This window comes from Chiloscyllium punctatum, chromosome X (assembly GCF_047496795.1).
Source record: "Chiloscyllium punctatum isolate Juve2018m chromosome X, sChiPun1.3, whole genome shotgun sequence".
In the NCBI taxonomy this organism is placed as follows: Eukaryota; Metazoa; Chordata; class Chondrichthyes; order Orectolobiformes; family Hemiscylliidae; genus Chiloscyllium; species Chiloscyllium punctatum.
Window position 1 is genome coordinate 31,185,727 of NC_092791.1, and position 26,032 is coordinate 31,211,758.

Consider the following 26,032-nt stretch of genomic DNA (forward strand, 5'->3'; position numbering starts at 1 on the left):
CGTCGCGAATGACGGTGGCATCAAGGCCTAAGAGATATTAGCAAGTGGCTGAGAGAAAGAAGCAGTTAGCAGATATACAAGCGGCAGTGAGAATGGTTTGCGGTGGTTTCACCTGTTCCAAGAATGCGCTAATTGCTTTAAATGTCGTGTACATAGTAAGTGGAGCGGGTACGAGGGGAGGGGATCGCGTTGTGTCGCTGGAAGTTTGTGTGGTCTTTAAGCTTCTGAGACAGTATTTGGACCAAACAATCCTGACTAAGGATCCAGAGCATGCGCAACAACATCCTCCACCAACTGTGACATGTAGCAACAAGAAACACCGGATCCGAGAACGTTTACGGCGCGAGAGGCCGTTCGGCTAATTTTGGTTGCTGGTTTTCGGCAAGCATATCGTTTCCACTCCACCTTTTTCTCGCAGCCCTTTTTTTTAATATACTCAAATAATCCAGCTGCATTTTGAAAGCCACGATTGAATCTGCCTCTGTCAGACGCTTGTAGTAAATTCCAAATTCTAACCACTAGCCCTGTAAATTGTTTTTCCTTTAGTCAATTATGGTTTCTTTGTCATTCACCTTCAGTTGGTGGTCAAGAACCAGAGAACAATGGAAATAATTTCTCTGATCACATCTGTATAACCTTTTTATTGATTAATCCACATTTGTCTAATTGGATGTTAATTGTGTCCTGGATTATTATTTCTAAACGTTTTCCCAGGACTGAGGATAAAAAGACTTTGCTGGATTTATTTCTGAATGTTATTTTGAACACTTACAATTCTCCATTTATCTGGCATCAGTGCAGTCACTAAGGAAAATTGGATGACATAGCCAGTACTTTTTGCAATTTTCACTGTTTCCTAAATATCCTAGAATGCATATGATCTGGTCTTGGTGTATAGCCTCACTTTCTAATGCCTTATGCATATGTCATGTATTTCTCAGCCTGAGTACACTACTGTTGATGAAGCACTTTTAAAATGTAGTAATTGTTGTAGTGAAGGAGTCAATAAATGTTGCAGCTTAATCAATTTGAATTAAAACAGTACAGTGCAGAACAGGCCCTTTGGCCCTCGATGTTGCACCGACAAAGAAGCTGGAATTTCTAACATCTGGGTTAGTGCTTCTATGTTGTTATAATATTTCTTAGATTGATTAGATTGCTTACAGTGTGGAAACAGGCCCTTCGGCTCAACAAGTCCACACCAACCCGCCGAAGCACAACCCACCCAGATCCATTTACCTAACACTACGGGCAATTTAGCATGGTCAATTCACCTAACCTGCACGTTTTTTGGATTGTGGGAGGAAACCAGAGCACCTAGAGGAAACCCACAAAAACACGGGGAGAATGTGCAAACTCCACACAGACAGTCACCTGAGGCAGGAATTGAACCTGGGGTCTCTGCTGCTGTGAGGCAGCAGTGCTAGCCACCGTGCTGCCCTAAATTGATGCATTGGGTATGTACAGTTTATGGAGAATGTAGATTTTGTATCCATTTGATTTACAACTTGGACTGAACCTGATGAGGTAGTTTGATATCTTATCTGCTGACAGCCTGTATAGTTCAAAGACCAGGGACTGTCCTAAAGAAGACTGTGAAACTGGAATGTTTTGACAGCTCAGCAAGTTTGTGTGGAATTAACTGAGGTGAGGCTGTCAGTTCTGTCCCTGCTCTGTGCTGAGTTGGCTCAGCTCAATTGAGGCAGTGGTAGGCATGCTGCAATTGGCCTTAGTACCCATGGGTTAGGGAAAATGGACTTGCTAATTGCTATTATTTGACCCCTGTTGAAAGGTCAGAAGTGGACACCAAGTAGCCAGTCTTAACTATAATGTATACTGTGATCAAATAGCTTATCAACAGTAACTATTAATAGCACCATTAATAGTTTGGCAAAATATGAACAAAGTTGAACTATAGCTTTCTGACTGGTGATTGGAGGGCTACGGGGAGAACGCTGGTAAGTGGAGCTGAAATGCGCATCAGCCATGATTGAATGGCGGAGTGGACTCGATGGGCCGAATGGCCTTACTTCCACTCCTATGTCTTATGGTCTTATGGAGTGTGGCATTATACAGTTTGTTTAACACCAGTCAGAATAATTGGTGAACTGAGCTCTATTCTTACATGTTGTTTCAATGCTATGATTGCCTTGTGATGCACTCTGGTTCAGATAATCCTATACCCATTATTGTACTCTCACTCTACCAATTCATGGTTAGGTCAAACGTTGCTTCAAATTTTTGCTATAACGTTAATGGATGTTTTGTTATATCACAGCTTTTCCCTTGGAAAGTTGAAAGACCTGGTAAGGGAAATACCCTTCCTTTCTGTTTGGAGTTGTGAATAGTTATATTAAAAGATCAATGTGTTATTATTTCAAAATCAAAAGTTCTGCAGCTGTGGATAAGCTCTCGTGGCTATTCAAATTTCCATTGTTAAATGAAAGATTCAAGAGGTGCCATTTGGTGTATAATGTCACCTTGAGCATTTTGACTAGCCTATGTCTGTGATTGGAACCTCTCCAAAGAGGTAGCTGTAAAAGAATGGAACTGACTGCTTCCTCTTCACAGCAAGCAGTCAGGTGTATAATTGCATGAAAAAGACTTAGCAGGACTCAACAAAAGAAAGTCAGTAATTTCTGTTCTGTATATCTTGTCATTCTTTTGAATTGTGAAATTTTGGTTATATTTAAAGATTTGTTCATTTTTTTTAAACACAAGTTTTGGACCCATGTGGAAATCCTCATGGCTGTTGCAATCTTAAAGAAGGCAAAGGACTTATCATGGCACAAAACAGTTACATTGACCTTCACAAATGTTCACACTGTGGAGCAGTTTGATAATGGCATCACCGCTGCAATACATGTATAATGGGCACTATCTTTGAATGCCCCCAGACCTCATTCATTTGACTTGGACTGATCCTTAATTTCTAACTGGATGCCAACATTCTGGTGGCCTTATTGCATTGAAAGAGCATCAAAGCTGAAACAAACATCCACACTTTTAGCACTTACTTAAAATATACTTAACTAAGTCATGGTAATGACTACTTGCATTTTCATAGCCCCACCAAGCTTAAAGAACATCCTAAGACCATCAGGAATGTAATTTGACAAAAATACCCGAATGGAGATTCCAGAAGGGCTGAAGAAAGTCTTGGTAAAAGTGATGTATTTTTGAGTAGGGGCAGTTTGAGAAAGAAATTCCTGATTATGGGGCCCAATGGCTAAAGGTACAGCCACCAATGGAAAAGAGGAGGGAGTAATTATGACAGTCAAATAAAGGAACAGTGTGATGCTGGGGAGCTGTAGGCCTTGAGGGGTTGACAAAAATGAGAGCACTAGGATGAGAAATTTAAATCTGAAGGCCAGGAGACAATGAAAGACCAGCAGATCAACAACAACAAAACTGTTGTGGTGAATGGAGACCCAGGCTGAGGAAGTTTGTCTTTAGTTTGCAGTTGTAAGTGATACACTGAAGTTGTGACTAGAGTAGCTGAGACTGTGGTTACAAATATAGATAGGATAGGCATAGATTTTATGTGGAGAGCAATTTTGCATAAACAAATCGGAAAACAATGGAAGATCTAATTACCAATAAATAACTACATTTAAGAGATTTCTTAACACATTAAAGCAACTCTTAACACTGATTAGGTTTGAACGCTGTTTCACAACTCAAGGCATTCACCTTTGCCTGGTCAATTTATGCAATATGGTGATCTTGGGTGTTTCAAATGCTTAGCCGTGTAATTGACATTGACATTGAGGCTGGAGCAAAGGATCGTACTTTTGCACAGTCATACAACAATGGTTTGCATTTCTATAAGTTCTGTACTTTAACACCAACATCTCAAGGAGCTGTACTAGGTACAAGAGGGATAAGCAGTTTGGCTGAAAATCGACTGTACATAATGATAAAGTGGATGGAACATACGAGAGACCACTATTGGTGCGTCAAGTCAGATCATGGATCATGTAGACTGGAGAAAATCTCTGATTCATTGACTGATTCTGCTCTGCTGGATTGGGGTTAGTGGTTAGGGTACCATTACTGATGATTTCTAATCGAACTGTTCAGGGATGTTATTGCACCTGGAGCAGATGGGTTTTGAACCCAGGCCTCCTGGCTCAAAGGTAGGGACTGCACCATAAGAGCCCGTTTCGGCAACTGGCCTTTGCCTTGGTTCGGTGAAATCTTTCTTAGTCTAGTGACCCCTGTTGAAAAGCCTGATGACTAACCAGTGACTGCACTGCAAAAACTTGTCATAGTAGTAAAATGTTTTGGGAAGTCTTGAGGACTTATGACGCTTGTTCCTTTTTTTTTAAAGCATGTCAATGCCATTCCAGAATACAGCAAATTGCAATGTTATTTGGACGTAACATTTATTCCCCTTTCTCTTCCAGCTTGTTGGACTGTTACTTATCGGAGTAGCAGCATGGGGCAAAAGTTACGGCATTGTTTCCAGTATAAACATCATTGGTGGAGTCATTGCTGTGGGGGTCTTTCTGCTTCTCATTGCTGTTGTTGGACTTATCGGAGCAGTCAATCACCATCAAGTCATGCTGTTCTTTGTATCCTTTTGCTGATTTTTTGGGCTTTTAAAAACAAATTGGAAATGACTCTTAAGATATTCTTCCATTTTTAGCCAGATAAATTGATGTCCTACCCCTAGGTCTTTGCCACAGTGAACTGCCTGCAAGAAGCTTAGTAAAAGTGATTTTTGTTGCTTCTCTGACTCAAAAGTGTGGTGCTGGAAAAGCACAGCAGGTCTGGCAGCATCCTGCTGGATGCAGAAATCCTGATGAAGAGCTTGTGCCCAAAACGTCGATTCTCCTGCTCCTCGAATGCTGTCTGACCTGCTGTGCTTTTCCAGCACCACATTGTCTCAACTCTGATCTCCAGCATCTGCGGTCCTCGCTTTCTCCTAGCTTCTGACTCGTGTGGAGATGCCTAGTCTGTACTCACCACTTACAGGCAGGGCCTAGGCTGTGATTAGGATCTTAATTTTTTACGTTTCTGTGGCTAAAGTAAAATGCAGAGATAATATCTAAAGGATAACTGAAAAGATTAGCACTGACTCTTGCTTTACACTTTGTGCCAAGAAGAACCATGGTTGTATTCAAATTGAAAATCAGGCTGATTATTCTGACACAAGTAATCCTGAGCTGCGTGACAGGAGCAGCTTTTGTCAGTCATGTGCTGCATGAATAAACTGGGAAGCAACTGTTGTTTCTTAAGCCCTTGTCAGAGGCACACTCTCAGTATCAAACTGATGCCCTGGGATAGAGTGTATTACTGATGGTATGGCTACCACCCTAGCTTTGTTAGGATTTTGGTGGTATGGTGCAAGAAATGAGTGAAATATTCATTGTATGTGGCCACCTTGCAGGCCAATGCATGGGAAAGTATTGTGAGCTACATTGATTGAAACAATTTCAGATGACTTCATGCTTGCTGCCAAATTACTCAAGTGTGCTTGTTTGCTGCAATATTCTTTCCCGAGAGATATCAATATATTTACACTAAAACCTGCTGCTAAAGCTGTACCTTTGGGAATATAGTTAAGGGACCAGTTTACTTAATGAACTGCATGAATAAATATTAAATTGCTTTTAAAGGAAGAGCTCAGACCCTGGCACACTTCAGTCACCATGTCACTGCATGTTAAAGTCTATTTTCCGTCTGTAACAGATTGCAGTGGTGGTATTGCAGTTGTTGAGGGGAGCCAGCAGTTTGGATTTAAAGTACAGGTAGTTCTTCTATAATGCGATGGCTGCATTCTTGTGTAAGCCCATGTTATAGAAAAATCGCACTTTAGAAACAGTACTTGGTGTTGGCTTAGTAGTGAAAGCTCCAGTGCTCCAGCCCTGCAGTTAATCTATATTCTGTCTGACCTGAGTATACTTGATCTTGTGACAGTGAAAACAACAAGCAAGTGTTCAGTTCACTTCATAAGTGGAAAGTGCCTCCTGAAGGAAATATCAGAAAGAAACCTTCATAAAATGAATTTTTACAGTAAATTTTCATTAATTTTCCCACGTTGTTTCCTTGACTTTGCTTTCACTCCAGTACATGGTTATTTTATTCCTGGTCTTTTTAATTCAGTTTGGAGTCTCCTGTTCATGCCTGGCTCTTAACCGAAGTCAACAGGTACCCTTGGCTGTATCACTACCAATGCTTTGTGATTTCTCTTTGAAAAGGCCTGGCCTGTTGTAATTTTTCATTGCGATGTCAGTGTCACTGCATAAACTAGGGTTTATTGCACATTGCTAAATTCCCTGGAGAAGGTGGTTGTGAGCTGCCTTGAACTGCTGCAAATCCTAGGAACAACCAGGATTTCGACCTATTGACAATGATATAGTCCTAAGTCCAGATGGTGTGTAGCTTGAAGGGGGAACTTGGTGTATGGCAGTGTTCCCATCCACCTGCTACCTTGTCTTTCTCCGTAGTAGAAGTTGTGGATTTGGAAGGTGCTGTCAGAAGAGCCTTGGTGAGTTACTGCAGTACATCTTATGAATGGTACATTCTGCTGCCACCGTGTATTGGATGAGGTGCTAATAAAGTAGGGCTCAAGCCCTACTTGTGTTGTTGGAGCTGTACTCATCTGGGCAAATGGGGAGTATTCCATTATACTCCTGACTTGTGCCTTGTAGATAGCAGACAAGCTTTGGAGAGACAGGAGGTTAGTTACACATCACTGAATTCACAATGTCTGACCTGCTCTTGTAGCCACTATATGGATTGTCTACTTCAATTTCTGGTCAGTGGTACTCTCAGGATGATAGTGGGGGATTCAGCAATGGTAATGCCATTAAATATCAAGGGACAATGATTTGATGTGGTCATTGCTTGGCACTTGTGTGATACAAATGTAATCCGCCTATGGCTGATTATTGTTCATATCATATGCTGCATTTGAACATGGATTGCTTCAGTTAGTAAGGTGCACAAATGGCACTGAACATGGTGCAATTGTTGAAAATTCACATTTCTGACCTCATGATGGAGGGAATGTCATTGAAGCAACTGAATGTGGTTGGGTTTAGTTCACTACCTTGAGGGACTCCTGCACGAAGGATTACAATTGACAAGAAACTGAACTGGACCAGCCACACACATACCACGGTTACAACAGCAGGGTAGATGCTGGGATTCTGAGTGGGGGTTCACCTGCCTCCTCACAACCTGTTCAAGGCACAAATCAGGAGTGTGATGGAATAAATTCTGTCCGCCTGGATGGGTGCAGCTCCAACAACACTCAAGCTTGGCAACATCCAGGACAAAGCAGACCACTTTAACCCACACACCACCTTCAGCATTCACTCCCACCACCACTGCACAGTGGCTGTAGTTTATACCATCTACAAGGTGCACTGCAATAACTCTCCAAGGCTTCAACAGCACCTTCCAAACCTGCAACCACTATTGTTAAGCGGAGCAAGGATAGCAGATGTGTAGGAATATCACCACCTACAAGTTCCATTCCAGGCCTTGCTCAGCATTCTGACACTGAGATAAGCTTTAAATTAGATTTATGAATTTATCTCAGTAATGGTCATGATTTGGAGATGCTGGTGTTGGACTGGGGTGTACAAAGTTAAGAATCACAACACCAGGTTATAGTCCAACAGGTTTATTTAGAGGCACTAACTTTGAGTGCTGCTCCTTCATCTGGTGGTTGTGATGACCACCTGATGAAGAAGCAGCTCCAAAAGCTAGTTGTTCCAAATAAACCTGTTGGACTATAACCTGGTCTTGTGATTTTTAACTTAGTAATGGTGCTATGAAATTAGCATTGATTGTCATAAAAACCCATCTGGTTCCTGATTTCCTCCTTAAGGAATGAAGTCTACTGTCCTCACTCGGTCTGGCCTCCATGTGACTCCAGACCCACAATGTGATTAACTCTGACTCTGATTCTTAATGGTCTTCAGAAATAGCCTAGCAAATCACTCAGTTGAAGCGCAGTTAGGGATGGGCTACAAATGTTGGCCATTGCAATGATACCCACATCCCATGCAAAAAAATTAAACATAAAAACGAAATTTAATACTTCCCAACAGCCTCTTATTTCATCAGTCCTGCATCGGTGTGCGAACCTAGATTGATGGGCTTACACCCCCAGATTGGTATCTTGCTTTTCCTCCTGATTTTTCCACTCAGAAATAGAACTCAAAATAGGCAAATAGTCAAAACAACACATGCCAGAGCAGACTTGGGGGTGAATTGCCTACACCTGCTCCTAGTTCTTATGCTCCCTGAAGTGAACTTCTATAACAAGCTGTAGGAGCTTTGGGAAAAGAACTCCCATCACTGCTCCAACATATTGGTCTTGAACTAAAATCCAAACTTTGTAGGTAACCTCACTGAAAATCCACATCACCTACTTGGAATGCTTCTACGTTTAAGGTCATATGGTAAACTTCAAAAGTGACTTATCAGAAATCAGTATGTTATGTGACATTGATTTTTGTTTTTTGTTTAGGAGCATCTGCTAAAGTTGACCTGGAACAGAATGTCAAATACAACCAGACAAGATCTAGAACACCAGCTGAATTGCTGTGGATTTATGAATGATACAGAGAATATTGCCACCTATTTGACTGATCATTTATTGTGTAAAGAAGTGAGTAATATTTCTTGGATTATTGATGACATTCAAAATCATGTTGTCAGCAAAGTAAGAGTTTCCTGCACAACACTGAAGGGTAATATTCAGTACTAGGCATGGTATATACTTGCTGCTTAGAATTTCAAGGAAATGTATGTTAATGCATCCCATCAATCTATTTGTTCTCAGAAATATGATATTGGTCTTATTCATTTGAGTTTGTGAAATTGGCTATGTAGAAGCAAATAATTCATTATTACAGTTTGGCAATGTGTTCAGGTTTGAACTAATCTGAACACTCTGGTGCTACTAGAGGAGAGAGATGGGGGTGGGAGTGTGGGATGTTTAGAAAGGAGAAATGATCCTTGGAACTATTCCTGGTGACAAAATGGATTGGTAACCTCGGCACAGATTTCCGGTCAGTGGGACAAATGTAGGTATTTTCCTGAAGCAAATGTTCCCCTTAGTTGAAGGATCTGTAACAAGGGAGCATACCTTTAAAGTGAAAGGCAGGAAGTTTAGAGGGGATTTGAGGAAAATATTTTTCACCCAGTGAGTGGTGAGAATCTGGAATACACTGCTTGGGAGGTGGGAAAACTCTAACCTTTAAAAATTATGTAAATCATAGTTTTGAAATGTTATGACATTTCAAGTACTGGGCCAAATGCTGGAAAGTGGGATTAATGTAGACTTAGAGTAACTTATTCTTTGTTGGAGAGGACTCAGTGGGCCAAAGGGCTGCTTCTGTACTCTGATTATATGATCTATGATTAAATATTCCCAAAATTAGAATGTGCTTTTCTGTGTAACCTTCTACCCTAATGCTGCTCAATGAGATTCTTGCATACTAAATAGAACTGAAGCAGAGGGTTAATTTTTGAAAGGAAACCCTTCTAGTTACTCTAATGAACAAATGTAACATTCAGAAAATAATTAACTACTACATAGATGTTGCTTTATTAAAGAGTGTCTGTCTGTGTAACCTACCTTGTCTAGTGAAAATATTTTCAAATTTTCCTTTTAAATGCTGTTTTTTTTTTGACAGCACTGCAAACCAAAAGGTTGTAAAACTTGTGGGAATGTCATGCTGACACATTCTGGTCAGGCTCTAAGGATTCTGGGTGGAGTAGGGCTTTTCTTCAGCTTCACTGAGGTGAGGTTTGTTCTATTGTAAAGTAACATTGGTTTTGCTTCTTCTGAAATGTCTTGTGGAATTATAATTTTCTTTTTTTTTTAAAAAAGGTTTCTCATCAATTCCACTGAACCATTACAGTTCTTTCTTCTGGGTGTGAAATCCTAAAGCGCTCAGGTGCTGCATAGTCCTGCTCTAGGCAATAGTCCTGCCTTGGACATTCTGGTTCTTCTTTCATAAATTTCTTTACACAAGTATTTCTCTAAAATATATAGACAACACTCTGAAAATCTAGTTCTTTGGCATTTTTCCACTTATTTTATGATGTGGGAATATCAATAAAGGTTTCTAATGAATAAATCCTCCTTGCATATTTGCATCAGAAGTATAATGGAAAATATATGGTCTTTCTAAGTTTTCTAATTGATCATATGGCCAAACCTAGGATCATGGGAAGACAATGGCCTAGTGGTATTATCGCTGGACTGTTAATTCAAAAACTCGGGTAATGTTCTGGAGACCCAGATTTGAATCCAGCAATATCAGATGGTGGGATTTGAATTCAATAAATATTTGCAGTTAAGAATTTGGTGGCTCAGTGCCAGGGACCCGGGTTCAATTCCAGTCTCTGGCAACTGTGCAAACTCCACATAGACATTCTTCCTGTGTCTGCATGGGCTTTTTCTGGGTGCTCTGGTTTCCTCCCACAGTCCAAAGATTTGCAGGTTAGGTGGATTGGCTATGCTAAATTGCCTGCACTGTCCCATAATGTGCAGGCTAGGTGAATTGGCAATGAGGAAATGCAGGATTACAGGGATGGGATAGGGGGTGAGTCTGGGTGAGATGCTCTTTAATGAGTCAGTGTGGACTTGTTGGGCTGAATGGCTTGTTTTGACACTATAGGGATTCTGTGATTCTAATTATAACCATAAATCCATTGTTTTTTTTTGTCAGAAAAACCCATCTGGTTCATTAATGTCCTTTAGGGAAGGAAACTGCTGTCCTTACCTGGTCTGGCCTACATGTGACTCCAGACCCACTGCAATGTGGTAGACTCTTAACTACTGACTGTGTGCAATTATGGATGGGTAATAAATGCTGGCTTAGGCAGTGACTCCCTTATCCTCTGATTTTATTCAATCTGTGCACAAAACAAAAGCAATCCTGGGTAATTGTTAGGGTGGTGACTGGTAGAGAGATTGGAATTAGCGAGTTTTGAGAAGACTTGTAGCTCAGATTGAGGTTCTGGATGTAGGTTTGCTTGCTGAGCTGGCAGGTTCATTTCCAGACATTTCTTCACCCTACTAGGTAACCTCTTCAGTGGGCCTCCGGGCAAAGCACTGCTGATGATTTCTGCTTTCTATTTATATGTTTGGGTTTCTTTGGACTGGTGATTTTTGCCTAGTAGGGTGACGAAACATCTGGAAACAAACCTTTCCAGCTCAACAAGCAAACCTACATCCAGAGATTGGAATGGCAAGGGCTGAGTGGTGCCCTGAACCTGTGTGATAGTGACAGCCTGAAATTAAATAGCATCAGTACAGAATCCGTGTCTGACCAGACCTAGGAACTGGTCAGCGTTAAGTATGTTATTCTGACCTTAGACCAGATTACCAAATTATGCTATGATCTGATTATGGACCAATAATGTCTTATTTTAAATTTGGCAAAAGGTGAAATCCAGTGGACAGGCTAAGAGAATAAAGCCACAAGATTCCACTGTTTTGAATAAACTACAAGTTAGAACAGTAATACAAGAAATTATTACATGTATAACGTTCTCAATTAGAAGAATTAACATGGTAAACATGAGTAATTTACAGTGATCGCACCCCATAGCATACATCAAATAGCAAATGCAATCATGACAGTTACCACCGATTTCTCAGTAATTCCCCTCCGGATATTAATTGCACTGTGGGATATCAAATCTCATTAAATTTCAAGCAATTACAATTCTTCACTGATCCTGTCTCAACTCCCTCTTGAGCTGTTCCATAATTGTCTGTTTCAATGGTTGCCCCTAATCTAATTGATCATGTTTCTTTCCTAGGTTTTATGCCCCTTGAACTCAAACTTCACTCCAGTGCTCATTCATGATCATAACTCCAGCTCTTCACTGACCGGTAACTTTACAGAGTTAGATATGTCCGTGGTGAAATAACTCCACATAGGCCAGTACCCCGTCACCAAGTGACCCTTCATTTATGCATGGAGAGTCCTCTGCACGATCCAGCTCTGAGCGAACAGAATGTCTGACACTCCTGTTCTTATGTCAGCCAGGGCTCCCTGATTGGGGCTGTTAATCTGGCCCAATCAGGGAATTTATTCTGAGGTTCATCTGGCTGACCTCGTTTATAATTACTCCACCTGGGATTTTTCCAAAGCTCCACTCCTCAGTTTTATGAAGCAAATATTACTGAGTGTTTTTCAGCTCCCACACTCGGCTTAACTGAAGTATTAATGCTTACTGGCTCCTTCCAAGCTTTCCTCCAACACAATCGATCACCTTCCCACTTTGACTCCAACTCTTAGCTACTTTGTCATTTCTAGACCTTCCTGAGTTCAATATAAGCCCAGAGCCATCCAACTACTTTTGCTTTCCCTGCAGTATGGCTAAAAATCAGCACTCCTAAAATCGATTGAATGAACTTGTCTGTCTGTCTCAATGGCCTCAGAACTACTTTTCAGTGACCCTGAACTTTTCTGAGTAACCTTCTGAAATTTTGCAATAAGCCCCATCCCTATCAAGGGGCAAAACTGAATGTGCTACTGCACAAGTCTTAGAACTTTCTGTTCCCCCGAATGTCTCAATCTTGCTGTTTTCACAGCATGCTGGCTTCCAGCACAAAGGAGAGGATTCTTCATCATGGGAAATGAAGCTCCAAATGTCAACCTAACTTTGAACAAAGCTGTGGGAAATTTACAATGAGGGGAGTCTTGAGGGCCTATAGGTATTGCAAAATAAAACATTTACCAATTTAGTATCCTTGGTGATAGACTGCAATTTCAGAATACATTTATGATTTATTCACCATTTTTAATCCCTTGGTCATTACCAGTGAGGTGTGGCTTGAAGGTCAGTTTGCGAGTTTTGAGAAGATTTGTAGCTTCAATTGAGGGTCTGGATGTAGGTTTGCTCATTGAGCTGGAAGGTTCACTTTCAGATGCTTTGTCACAATACTAGTAACATCTTCTGTGAGCCTCCGAATGAAGCACTGGTAGTGTAGCCTGCTTTCTATTTATATGTTTGAGTTTCCTTGAGGTGCTGACATCATTTCCTATGCTGATGTCATTACCTTTTTTTTTCCTCTCAGGGGGTGGTAAATGGGATCCAAGTTAATGTGTTTGTTGATAGAGTTCTGGTTGGAATGCCAAAAGAAATGACATCACCAACCCAAAGAAACTCAAATGTATAAATAGAAAGTGGGCCACACACCAGTGCTTCATTCAGAGGCTTATTGAAGATGTGACTTAGTATGGTAACGAAATGTCTGAAAACTAACCTTCTGCTCAGCCAGCAAACCCACATCCACAAGGTCAGTTTCTCCATAGAGAACTGTTAATGATCAAAGCAGCCCCTTGAAATTTGCAAAAATAACTGAATTATAGGTTCTCTAACTTCTCATTTCAAGCTGTGAGTGATTGTTTGGTGTTTACTAGGTTCAGATCATATTAAAGTTTAATCAGTTTACTGTGAAATAATTGCTGTTGGATGTTAATTGTTCTTTGTGTATGCTTTCTCCAATATTGTCTTCTGATATCAATATTCAGTGTATTATTTGTGTTTTGATTTAAACGTAATATGCCAGTCAGCAAGAATGAAAGGTAGGCGGAAGATATCAGTACACTAATGTTCCTCCTTTGTTCCCCCAACCCCAGATCCTTGGAGTTTGGCTAGCTATGCGTTTTAGGAACCAGAAAGACCCTCGAGCAAACCCTAGTGCCTTTTTGTAGAACTTTCACCTTTTTCTCTGCACTGTCATGACCATTGTATCCTCTAGCTGCTAGTCAAAAAAATTTTCCCAGGGATTATTTTCATCAAAGCTCATATGTATATGGAAGACAGAAGAGGATTGTCTGCTTACCTTCACTAATGCATGATGGGATGGAGCAAACTAGCCAGACTCTTTTTGAATTATCATGATGCCACTGCTGATGAGATTGTGACGTTTGGGTTGTACTAACTGTATGCTTCGTCCTTGATGTGAAGTCCCTGGTTGTGTGACAATGTTTGGGTATAAGAACCAGAACTTGAAAAATGTGCAAAATGTTGATACAATTTTTAAAACTTTGTCCAGAACATGCTGTTTGTTTATGATATATGTCAGGGTAATAATGCATCATTACAGCTACTATTAATGTTTACCCAGATTTTAGACTTGCTAATTGGGGACGGGGCATGAATTGAGGGCAGGAGAGAAACTCCTTTTTAAATAAATGTTTTAATTGATCACGCCTTTTTTAATTTACAAGGATCCCTTTATCAGAGTTTAAACTTGGTTTTAATTTTTATTTTAATTTGCAATAGCAGAATGAGGTGGAGCTGTACTGTTTTCAAATTCACAATAGATGCTTATCTTCCATATTGCTGCAACTTTGGAAGTGAACATATCTGCTGAAGTTTTGTTTGTACACAAGTTCCATGTCTTTGGCTGCACATTAAAACAGAAGCTAAGTTTCCACTTTACTCTAGGCAATGGCAAGGGGCATGATTGACATTCTGCCCAGTCTGGGAGTTGTGCTACTCTTCCGACTTCCTATGGGTCAGTCATTAGATTTGTAGCTCCACCCTATCTGGCAACTACAATTCAGCAGAATACCTTTGAGTTAGGGTCAGGGTGAGTAGGAGGGAGAAAAATATTGAAGAGTCAAAAGCTTTTTTTTTGCCTAAGACTTGGTTCAAACTACCTGTCATAAAGACTAATCCATATAATTGTCTGGCTTTGGTGTTTAAAATAGTTAAGTCAATACCGCTGTAATGTGATGTACCATAATACTTCCAGTCTTTTGTTGTTCTTCCTAATTGTTTAAAGAAGCATTCTAAAGATGTGTTGGAACCATGTCTGATTTTGTATATCCCGAATCACAGTGCTGAACGTTAAGGCCACATTTCTGCTTTTCCTGTAGTATAGACCTATGCTCCGTACCAAATTAGAATGCAAGGTGATGGAGGACTCTTTTTTTTTTTCTTGAGTTATGAACAAATTGCAGCATCAGTATTATTGGGATTCTATATTGTACTTTAACCAAGCTAATAAATATGATCACCTCATCCAAAATCCCAGTTGAGAAATGTCTGTTGCCTTCACTTCTTTTATGATATGCCACCAATTTGTGTGAACAGTATCGACACTCAACTAGAGAAATGCAATTGCCAAACTTAACATTCTAAATCCCTTCAATTAACATAGGTAAGCTTTAATTCTATTATTTTTAACCAAAAAAAACTAAACACCTTGGTGAATGTTTTCAATTTTCCTTTTCACTGAGACAGCTAAACTGTTTGTAAAGTGGATTCTCTCATGGATTAAAGATTTGAAATAATGTGTGATGATGGATGTGGAGTATACATTCGTACATGCTGTTTAGAAATTACCTAGTTGGCCTCTTACCAAGTTATTTAAATGTTCTTTGTTTCATTTTATGGAAGAAAATGTTAAATACTCCCTTAATTTAGTTATGCATTCAGTAATCATTACAGTAATGTAGCAGTTATGTAACTGAATTGGTAATCCTGAAGCTTGGGCTAATAATCACACCATAATAGTTGTAGAGAATCTGAATTTAGCTTTTATTTTAAAAGACCTCCAGTAAACGTGAGTGCAAAGATATCAGACTGAGTTTTTTTTTTAAATGGTTCACTAATGTCTTACGGACAGAAACCTACATTCCTTGATCAGGCCTCTAATACTTTGATCTTGGCTGTGGCTAACCTCGACACATGGTGCTACATGCAGCAGTTCAAGAAGGCAGGCTACCATTATCCAGTGCACCTAGAGATTGGCAATAAATCACTTAAATTAAGCCAAACTTGGAATAATTGCTAATCCTTCATTCAGGATGTCGTGTACAAATTGCATGAAATATTCTGTATCTTCATGGGTATTCTGTACTGTTTTAGTCATGAAATTATACATTAAATTCTTTGAACAGTTCACTGTCGTCAGAATATTTTCTGAAACTGAGCTTGCACCTCTGCTAAATGTTCACTATGCATTGCTAAGTTAATCTTTTTTTTAAAGATTGAAACTTTTCTATTCAAAAGTGAAACTAAGGAAGGAGGTGTTTACTTGAAACTCAAATGTATGCTGATGTGGGAACCAAGTCTATATCTGCCCCATTCGTAGAGCTGGGCTGTCTATTTCTTAAATGGTTTTTCATGTTAAATTGCGCTTTAGCAATCTGTTTGCGATTCAGGCAAACTTTGCTCATGGCACTTTGGGCTCACCCACCACACTGATCTTACAGTTCTGCGTACTGATTTTAATTGAATGCTGGAGAGAATCCAGCAAAAAGGTATGAAGGAGATGGAGTTCTTAATTCAATTAAAACGTAGCCTGATAGTGACCATGGAACTGCTGTTGATTGTGAACCAGATGGTTTTTAACAACAATTGTCCTTTCTTTGGGGAAGAAAATTTGCCATCTCTACTAGGTTTGGCTGACATGTGACCCTTTGGCTGACTCTTAACTGCCCTCTGGGCAATAAATGTTGGACTAACCAATGACACTCATTCCATGAGTAAATCATTTTTTAAAAAAGTCAGGGCATCATTTATGTTGGCAATAAGTTGGCATGGTGTGGGCTGCAGTAAAAGTGGATTTAGAAAGTTGAGGCAACTTGAAGTTTAGGCTGTCTAGTTAGTAGACCTAGTATGTGCCAGGCTAGAGGTTCTGAAACAGGAAAATGTGAACCTTGCTATATCTGTCAAATTCTGGCTCAGTGCTTCTGGAAAAGTGGGTAGGATCAAATGTGTATTGTGGCTTGGTGGCTGAAATCTCTTGGTAGTGGAACTCCTCTGGCCTTGTCCTGTGTCTTGAATTTAAAATATTACATATTGTTCATGGTACCAACAACCTGAACCAGTGTTTCTGAAATATGGACAACTCTTGTATTTTAAATAATAGTGGCAAACTATAAAGCCCTTAAGGGAAACTCTTGGGTAGATTCTAATCACTGAAAGTCTAGTTTGCTATTTCAGCATAATCTGGATTTTATAGGATCACCAGGTAAATGACAATGTTTTATTGTATAAAATTGAAGAAAAATATTTCTGCAAGAAATGCTTTAATTCACCAATGATAAGAAAAAATCATGTGTTGTAGCAATTAGCATTATCACATCATGGGGTAACAAGAGCTGTAGCAGAGGGCTTTAGGGAACATCTCTGGGACACCCGCACCAATCAGCCACACCGCCCTGGGCCCAACATTTCAACTCTCCCCTCCCACTCAACCAAGGACATGGAGGTCCTGGGCCTCCTTCACCGCTGCTCCCTCATCACCTGACGCCTGGAGGAAGAATGCCTCATCTTCTGCCTCAGAACACTTAACCCCAGGGCACCAATGTGGACTTCAACAGTTTCCTCGTTTTCCCCTTCCCCCACCTCCGCCCCCCCCCAGCTCCAAACTTCCAGCTCAGCACTGTCCCTATGACTTGTCCTACCTGCCTATCTTCCTTTCCACCTATCCCCTCCACCCTCCTCTCTGACCTATCACCTTCACCCCCACCCCCATTCACCTGTTGTACTCTATACTACTTTCTCCCCACCCCCACCCTCCTCTCATTTATCTCTCCACCCTGCAGGCACTCTGCCTGTATTCCTGATGAAGGGCCTTTGCCCAAAATGTCGATTTTTTTCCTGCTCCTTGGATGCTGCCTGAACTGCTGTGCTTTTCTAGCACCACTAATCTAGAATCTGGTTTTCAGCATCTGCAGTCCTTGTTTTTAACCTAACAAAAGTACAAATTCAGAGTCCACTGTTCAGGGTTCTTTACCCTACTTGCATTAGTGTGAGGTGTAAACCAAAGCTGGAATCTTCCCATGGGAATGTTTTGAAGGATTCCCAGCAAGAAGGAAAACATGAGATTAGATTATGGTTCAATGAAGCTCTGACGAGGAAGTTCAAGGAAGCTTGCTATTAAAATAGAAAACAAGATTAGAAATAAACAGGAGTATCTAGTCCTGCTAGAAGTTCTAAGAAATACACTTCACAATTATCGCTAAACACGCTTTAATTGGTGTATATGATGCTCCAGTTTCATGGCAAAGCTGTTTTGTTACAAAGTGATGCTAATGTCATATTTTATTTCTCTTCCAATGAAACAGATTGGTAAAGTTGCATTGTATGGTAAATGACAGGAAGTGGGCGCTGACTTGTCAGTCTCTCATTCTCTAAAAGGGAAACTGAAAAACCACATTAAACCAAAAATGTTTGGCTGACCAAGAAAGCCCATGTTCAGTGTGAACAAAGGCTGTATAAGCTAACTTCATTCCAGAACAGGCAACTGGCATCCAGAAATGTAAATGTGCACAGGTTTCCTATGTTTCTCTTCCCTCTTTCTTCCTTTCCCCCCACCCCCACACACAAACAAACATACAACTAAATAAGTTTTGAAAATATTAACTGCAACTCTCCACTAATCCAAAAACTTGAATGCACAAATGGTAATGCTGGAAAAAAATTCAGTTTTTCTTTCCAATTTATTTATATGGTCTTTGAATTCAATCTACTGTAGCTAGTGCATACTTCCACCCTGTACCAGTCCTCAGGCTTAAATATACATGTAACATTGGTAACCATAATTACCATATTTGTAAATTCTCAATTAGGTTACTGTTCTTCACCGAGGGCATTTTTCCCCAGTGCAAGTGGAGCAGTTACTCTTTCTTCAGAAGTGCAAGATTATCTTTTATCACAGCCTTCTGAATTCAACATTTAGTTGTCTTTCAGGCATAACCTTTTTACTTTTATACTTTTTGAGAGCAGATGATGTAGATTCTGCTTTTCCCAGTGCACCTTCGACTGGACCTGTATTCTTTCATTACTTGGCCTGATCACATTTCCTTTGTGCCATTATCACATTCTCCTGCCTTCCATGCTAATATCGACCATGTACACAGTATGTATTCCAACACATACTGGATTGGTGGTATGTCTGGCCAATGCAGAGGTGGCTGGATACAATGAAAATAATTGTTTTTAAAAGTCTACAACATGTAATAGAGAAGATCATAGGTGGTTGAATATCAGATTGCAATATGGCAGCTCTTTGATGTCAAAATGATAATGGTCAATGAGATTTAAATATGCTAAAGTACATTTTATTTCTGCTATGTATAGTACTTAATATGAAGTCTTGTCCCACAGGGGTAGCAGCCCTGTCTTTGAAGAAGCTCCAGGTACAAGTTCCATTCCAGGGCTTAAAAACGAAAGGTGTACTCTTAACTTCACTAAACAGGTTGATTATCAATATGCAAACTCTTCTAACAAATGCCAATTGTAGGCAGTAAGGAGAGATGTTTGATCAGTCCACTGATGGTGAAAGTTGCATCATTTACTTCCTAGCTACAGCTCTAGTGTATGACAGGTAAAACGTCTATGCTACCGCAGCAAATCAGACTCCTCTACTATTATCATCCTATCACAAGTGCTATATAAATACAAGTAATTATTTATAGTCCCACTCAGCACAATTGCCAGATGATGGAAGAGGAGGAAAAGGCAAGGCCAAAAGAAAACAGCAAGAGAAACAAAAAAAAGTCACCCTGATGAAGGGCTTTTGCCCGAAACGTTGATTTCGCTGCTCGTTGGATGCTGCCTGAACTGCTGTGCTCTTCCAGCACCACTAATCCAGTATTTGATTTTCAGCATCTGCAGTCATTGTTTTTACCTAGGAAGAAAGTCTAAAGTACTATGCTTTCCCCCTCTTTTTGGCTGAGCAGCAACAGCTGGGACTAACAGTAGCGCTGACCAACTAAGGTACTTAGAAGCACTAAAATTAGTGCTCAGGATTAATAGCTTGAAATATAACAGGATGGCAATGAGAAACAAGCCAAGTATTAGATGAGAACAACGACTGGCTCCTTCTGTAACTATTTGGTGGCACTAGGCATTCAGAACTGTTCTGTGGACACAGGTTGGTTATTTTCCTGAATTACTATTAAATTGGCAGGGGGAAAAGCTCAATGATGCACTCCTTAGGCATGGAAACAGAAGGCAACACATACCTTGAAGTGAGTGGCATGTAAATTCAGCTAATCCCAAACAGTGTCACTGATCACAACTTTAAACTGATATCACTGCAGCCTTTTTGTGCTGAATAATTAACATAATAGAACAGAAAATAATGAATACCATCTCTCTACTTATTGACATGGTTTTGGACAGTCATCCAGCTTGTATTACAAAATCAAGCTTTTCTTTTACAACATGACATCTGTGTGCAGTAAACCTTTGATTTGAACACAAGCACATTTGACACCCAACTTTCTTGAGGAGGAGTCCTTCCTAGCACATTGTATATCATTCTGGGTGCCACATTATCGGAGTATACACAGAAGTGGTTTACAAGAACAGTCTCAAGCTGAGGATAGATTGAAGAAATTCCAGCTGCTCTCTTTGGAGAGGAGGCAGCTGAGAGGAGGTTTAATAGGTTTTCAAAAGTTTGAACAGGCTAGAGGCAAAAAGGAGAAATTTCTATTTTATAGAACTGCAAATGCTGGCAATCTGAAACGAACAGAAATCCCTGGAGAAGGGGCAAGAGGAATAGGTCTCTGGTGGTGGCATCCCTGGAGATGGTGGAAATGATGCTTTGGATGTGGATGCCAGTGAAGTGGTAAGCAAGTGAAAACCATGGAGACCCTATTTCTGTTGTGGGAGGGAAGAGAAGGGGCAAGGGCTAAACTGCAGATGAGGGCCTCCATCAACAATAGTGGTGGGGAATACTTGATTGAGGAAGAAGGTGGAGACTTCAGAGACCCCCCCCTTGCAGAAGCTGGAATCATCAGAACAGATGCAGTGGAGATGGCAAAACTGGGAGAACAGAAGAGTTTTTTTTTCCCCAGCATTTTCTATTTTTGTTTCTGATTTCCAGCATCCACAATTTGTTTAATAGCTTCACTTCTGGCTAACTACCAACAAACCTTTGATCTAGTTATCCTTTTTCCTTCTCCTCTCCACTGATTTACTCGCCCCTTTTCCCTCCTAATCCCTCCATCAGCATATACATTTGGTAGCTACTTTCAATTTAGTAACAATGTTTTCTCTCAATAGATGCTGCCTGGACCTCTCGAGTTTCTCCAGTAATTTGTTTTTTTTTTGAGGGAGAAACTTTTCGTGAAAGGAACAAGAGTCACTAGATTTAAAGTGATTTGCAAAGAGGGGCAAATGAGAGAACGGTTATTTCTCTCCTCTCTCCTCCTCCCTCCTCCCCCCCAAAGTATTAGGGTATGGAATACACTGCCTGTGATGGAGGCAAGTTCAATTGGGGAATTAAAAAGGGCATTGGATGATTATTTACATAGAAATAAAGAGAAAGGAAGACATTGGCACAAAGTAATAATGCTCATTTGAAAAGTCAGTGCAGGATGCAAAATGTCCAGATCACAGAGGAGGAAGTGCTGGATGTCTTGAAATGCGTAAAGGTGGATAAATCCCCAGGATCTGATCAGGTGTACCAGAGAACTCTGGGAAGCTAGAGAAGTGATTGCTGGGCCTCTTGCCGACATTTTCTTTCATCGATACTCACAGGTGAGGTGCTGGAAGACTGGAGGTTGGCTAACGTGGTACCACTGTTTAAGAAGGGTGGTAAGGACAAGCCAGGGAACTGTAGACGCCAGTGAGCCTGACGTCTGTGGTGGGCAAGTTGTTGGAGGGAATCCTGAGGGACACTTATTTGGAAAGGCAAGGACTGATTAGGGATAGTCAACATGGCTTTGTGCGTGGGAAATCATGTCTCACAAACTTGATTGAGTTTTTTGAAGAAGTAACAAAGAGGATTGATGAGGGCAGAGTGGTAGATGTGATCTATATGGACTTCAGTAAGGCGTTCGACAAGGTTCCCCATGGGAGACTGGTTAGCAAGATTAGATCTCATGGAATACAGGGAGAACTAGCCATTTGTATACAGAACTGGCTCAAAAGGTAAAAGACAGAGGGTGGTGGTGGAGGGTTGTTTTTCAGACTGGAGGCCTGTGACCAGTGGAGTGCCTCAAGGATCGGTGCTGAGTCCTCTACTTTTTGTCATTTATATAAATTATTTGGATGCGAGCACAAGAGGTACAGTTAGTAAGTTTGCAGATAACACCAAAATTGGAGGTGTAATGGACAGCAAAGAGCGTTACCTCAGATTACTACAGGATCTTGACCAGATGGGCCAATGGGCTGAGAAGTGGTAGATGGAGTTTAATTCAGATAAATGCAAGGTGCTGAATTTTGGGAAAGCGAATCTTAGCAGGACTTATACACTTAATGGTAAGGTCCTAGGGGGTGTTGCTGAACAAAGAGACCTTAGAGTGCAGGTTCATAGCTCCTTGAAAATAGAGTCGCAGGTAGATAGGATAGTGAAGATGGCATTTGGTATGCTTTCCTTTATTGGTCAGAGTATCGAGTACAGGAGTTGGGAGGTCATGTTACGGCTGTACAGGACATTGGTTAGGCCACTGTTGGAATATTGTGTGCAATTCTGGTCTCCTTCCTTTCGGAAAGACGTGAAACTTGAAAGGGTTCAGAAACGATTTACAAGGATGTTGCCAGGGTTGGAGGATTTGAGCTATAGGGAGAGGGTGAACAGGCTGGGGCTGTTTTCCTTTGAGTGTCGGAGGCTGAGGGGTGACCTTATAGAGGTTTACAAAATTATGAGGGGCAAGGATAGGGTAAATAGGCAAAGTCTTTTCCCTGGGGTGTCCAGAACTAGAGGGCATAGGTTTAGGGTGAGAGGGGAAAGATATAAAAGAGACCTACGGGGCAACTTTTTCACACAGTGGGTGGTACGTGTCTGGAATGAGCAGCCAGAGGGAATGATAGAGGCTGGTACAATTGCAACATTTAAGAGTCATTTGGATGTGTATATGAATAGGAAGAGTTTGGAGGGATATGGGCTGGGTGCTGGCAGGTGGGACTAGATTGGGTTAGGATATCTGGTCGGTGTGGATGGGTTGGACCGAAGAGTCTGTTTCCATGCTGCACGTCTCTATGATTCTATGAATGATACTGTTGAGGGGGGGGGGTGTGCGACCTACCGGCGAAAGCCACAGTGGCCAGATTTCTGGCACTGAGCCTGGCTGAAGGGAAGGGGAAGAAAATAGGAGAGCAATAGTAACAGGAGATTCAGTCATGAGAGGAACAGACAGGAGATTCTGTGGTCATGAGTCAGACTCCTAGATGATATATTGCCTCCTGGGTGCCAAGGTCAGGGAAGTCTCAGTCTACAGGTTTCTTAACAGGGAGGGAGAACAGCTAGAAGTCATGATACATAATTGGTACCAATGACATAGGTTGGAAAAGAGAGAAGGACCTGAAAAGAGAATATGGAGAGTTAGGTTGGATGCTAGAAGGTAGGATGAGCAGAGTAGTAATCTCAGGATTACTCCCGGTGCCACACTCTACTGAGGCGAGGAACAGAGAGTAAGTGAAGATGAACATGTGGCTGCAGGACTGGCGTAGGAGGGAGGGCTTCAGATATGTGGATCATTGGGATACCTTCTGGGGAAGATGGGACCTGTACAAGGATGGGCTGCACCTGAACTGGAGGGACACCAATATCCTGGGCAGGTTTGCTCAAGCTTTTTGGGAGGGTTTAAACTACATTGGCAGGGGTTGGGAACCAGAGCTACGGCTCAGATGATGGTAGTGAACTACCAGATACAACATGCAGAGTCTGTGAGGAATGATAGGCACTCGATAGGGCAAAGGTGCAGTTAGTGTGATGCATTGAAGTGTGTTTATTTTAATGCAAGAATATCAGGAATAAGGGTGATGAACTGAGGAGCATGGAGCAGGACTTGGAACTATGATGTTGTGGCCATTATGGAGACTTGAATATCACAGGGGGAGAAATGGTTGTTGGATGTTCTAGGGTTTAGATGTTTCAAAAAGAATGGTTGTGGTGGGGGGTGGTAAAAGAGGTGCAAGAGTGGCATTGCTAATCAGGAATAGTGCCACAGCTGCAGAAAGGTAGGTGGTTGAGAAAGATTTGTCTACAGAGACAATATGGGTGGCAGTCAGAAACAGAAAAGGAGCAGTCAGTTTAATAGGAAATTTAGTGGGGGGGGGGGGGGGGGGGGGGGAGGGAATGGAATCTGTAACAGAGACACAGAGGAGCAGATTGGGAGGCAGATTTTGGAAAGGTGCAGAAGAAACAGGGCTGTGGTCATGGGTGATTTTAACTTCCCGAATATTGATTAGAACCTCCTTGGTTCAAATACTTTGCTTGGAGCAGTTTTTGTCAGGTGTGTCCAGGAAGGGTTCCTGACACAATATGTAGACAGGATGACCAGAGGGGAGACCATATTGGATTTGGTGCTGGACAATAAACCACGTCATGTGTCAGATCTCTATAGTCATGGAGAGGGATAGGAACAGATTGTATGGGAAAGTATTTAATTGGAGGAGGGGGAATTACAATGCTATTAGGCAGGAATTGACCTGTCTAAATTGGGAACAAATGTTTTCAGGGAAATGCACGACAAATGTGGAAGTTTTTCGTAAGCACTTGCTGATGGTGCTGGGCAGGTCTGTCCCACTGAAACAAGGAAGAGTGGCAGGGTGAAAGAACCTTGTGTGACAAGGGATGTAGAACAGCTCATCAAGAGGAAGAAGGAAGCATACTGCAGGTTGAGGAGGCAAGGATCAGACAGGGTAGCCAGGAAGGAGCTGAAGAATGGACTTGAGAGCCAGAAGGCATGAAAAAGCCATAGCGGGTAGGATTAAGGAAAATCCTAAGGCATTCTACACCAATGTGAAGAACAAGAGGATGGTCAGAGTGAGGGGTAGGACCAATTAGGGATAATGGAGGGAACTCGCACCTGGAGTCAGCTGTGGTATGGTAGGTCCTTGATGAATACTTTGCTTCAGTACTCACTATTAAGAGGACCACAGTGTTTCGGAGGATAGCATAAAACAGGCTTATATGCTAGAACAGGTTGACATTAAGGAGGATGGGCTGAAAATTTTGAAAGACATAAGGATAGATAAATCCTCTGGGCCAGACTGGATATATCCCAAGTTACTACAGGAAGTAATGGAAGAGATTCCTGCGCATTTAGTGATGATCTTTGCATCCTCACTGTCCACTGAGGTAGTGCCAGATGATTGGAGGGTGGCAAATGTTATTCCCTTATTCAAGGAAGGAAATAGGAATAATCCTAGGAATTACAGGCTAATCAGTCTCATGTCTGTGGTGGACAAAGTATTGGAGTGGGTTCGGAGACAGGATTTGTGATTACTTGGAAAAGCATCGTTTGATTAGATAGTCAGCATAGCTTTGTGAGGGTCATGCCTCACAAGCCTTATTGAATTCTTGAGGATGTGACAAAACACACTGAAGGTAGAGCAGTAGATGTGGTGTGTATGGATTTCAGCAAGGTGTTTGATAAGGTTCCCATAGTAGGCTCATTCAGAAATTAAGGAAGCATGGAACACAGGGAAATTTGGCTAATTGGATACAGAATTGGCTGGCCCAAAGATGATAGAGGGTGGTAGTAGATGGAAAGTATTTAGCGTGGAGCTCAGTGACCAGTGGTGTTCCACAGGGATCTGTTCTGGGACCTCCGCTCTTTGTGATTTTTATAAACGTCTTTGATGTCGAAGTGGAAGGGTAGGTTACTAAGTTTGCCGAGTTGAAGGATGATCGAGTGGTGGATAGTGTGGAGGATAGTGTGGAGGGCTGTTATAGGTTTCAATGGGACACTAACAGGATGCAGAACTGGGCTGATAACTTGGCAAATGGATTTCAACCCAGAAAAGTGTGAAGTGATTCATTTTGGAACGTCAAATTTGAATGCAGACTACAGCGTTAAAGGCAGGGTTCTTCGGAGCGTGGAGGAACAGAAGGATCCCGGCATCCACGTCCATAGATCTCTCGAAGTTGCCACCCAACTTGATAGGGTTGTTAAGGCAGCATAGGGTGTGTTGACTTTCATTAGCAGGGTTAAAAAAAAATCACAAGAGCAGGTTAGAGTTCAACAGGTCGATTGGGAAACCTGTTGAGATTTTTAATTTTGTCCACCAAGTCCAACACTAGCTCCTCCACTTCATTAGCAGGAGGATTGAGTTTAAG

At 41.3% G+C, this 26,032-nt stretch overlaps 1 protein-coding gene across 1 annotated transcript; it reads left to right on the forward strand.

Annotated features, from left to right (window-relative positions):
* The first annotated feature begins 3 nt into the window (after positions 1 to 3).
* On the forward strand, positions 4 to 15,907 carry tspan31 (tetraspanin 31). The gene is made up of 6 exons (XM_072566938.1): positions 4 to 155; positions 4,410 to 4,577; positions 6,076 to 6,156; positions 8,492 to 8,632; positions 9,663 to 9,770; positions 13,632 to 15,907. The coding sequence occupies exons 1-6, from the start codon at positions 93 to 95 to the stop codon at positions 13,704 to 13,706; spliced, it is 636 nt and encodes a 211-aa protein (XP_072423039.1). The 5' UTR covers positions 4 to 92; the 3' UTR covers positions 13,707 to 15,907.
* Positions 15,908 to 26,032: the final 10,125 nt, after the last annotated feature.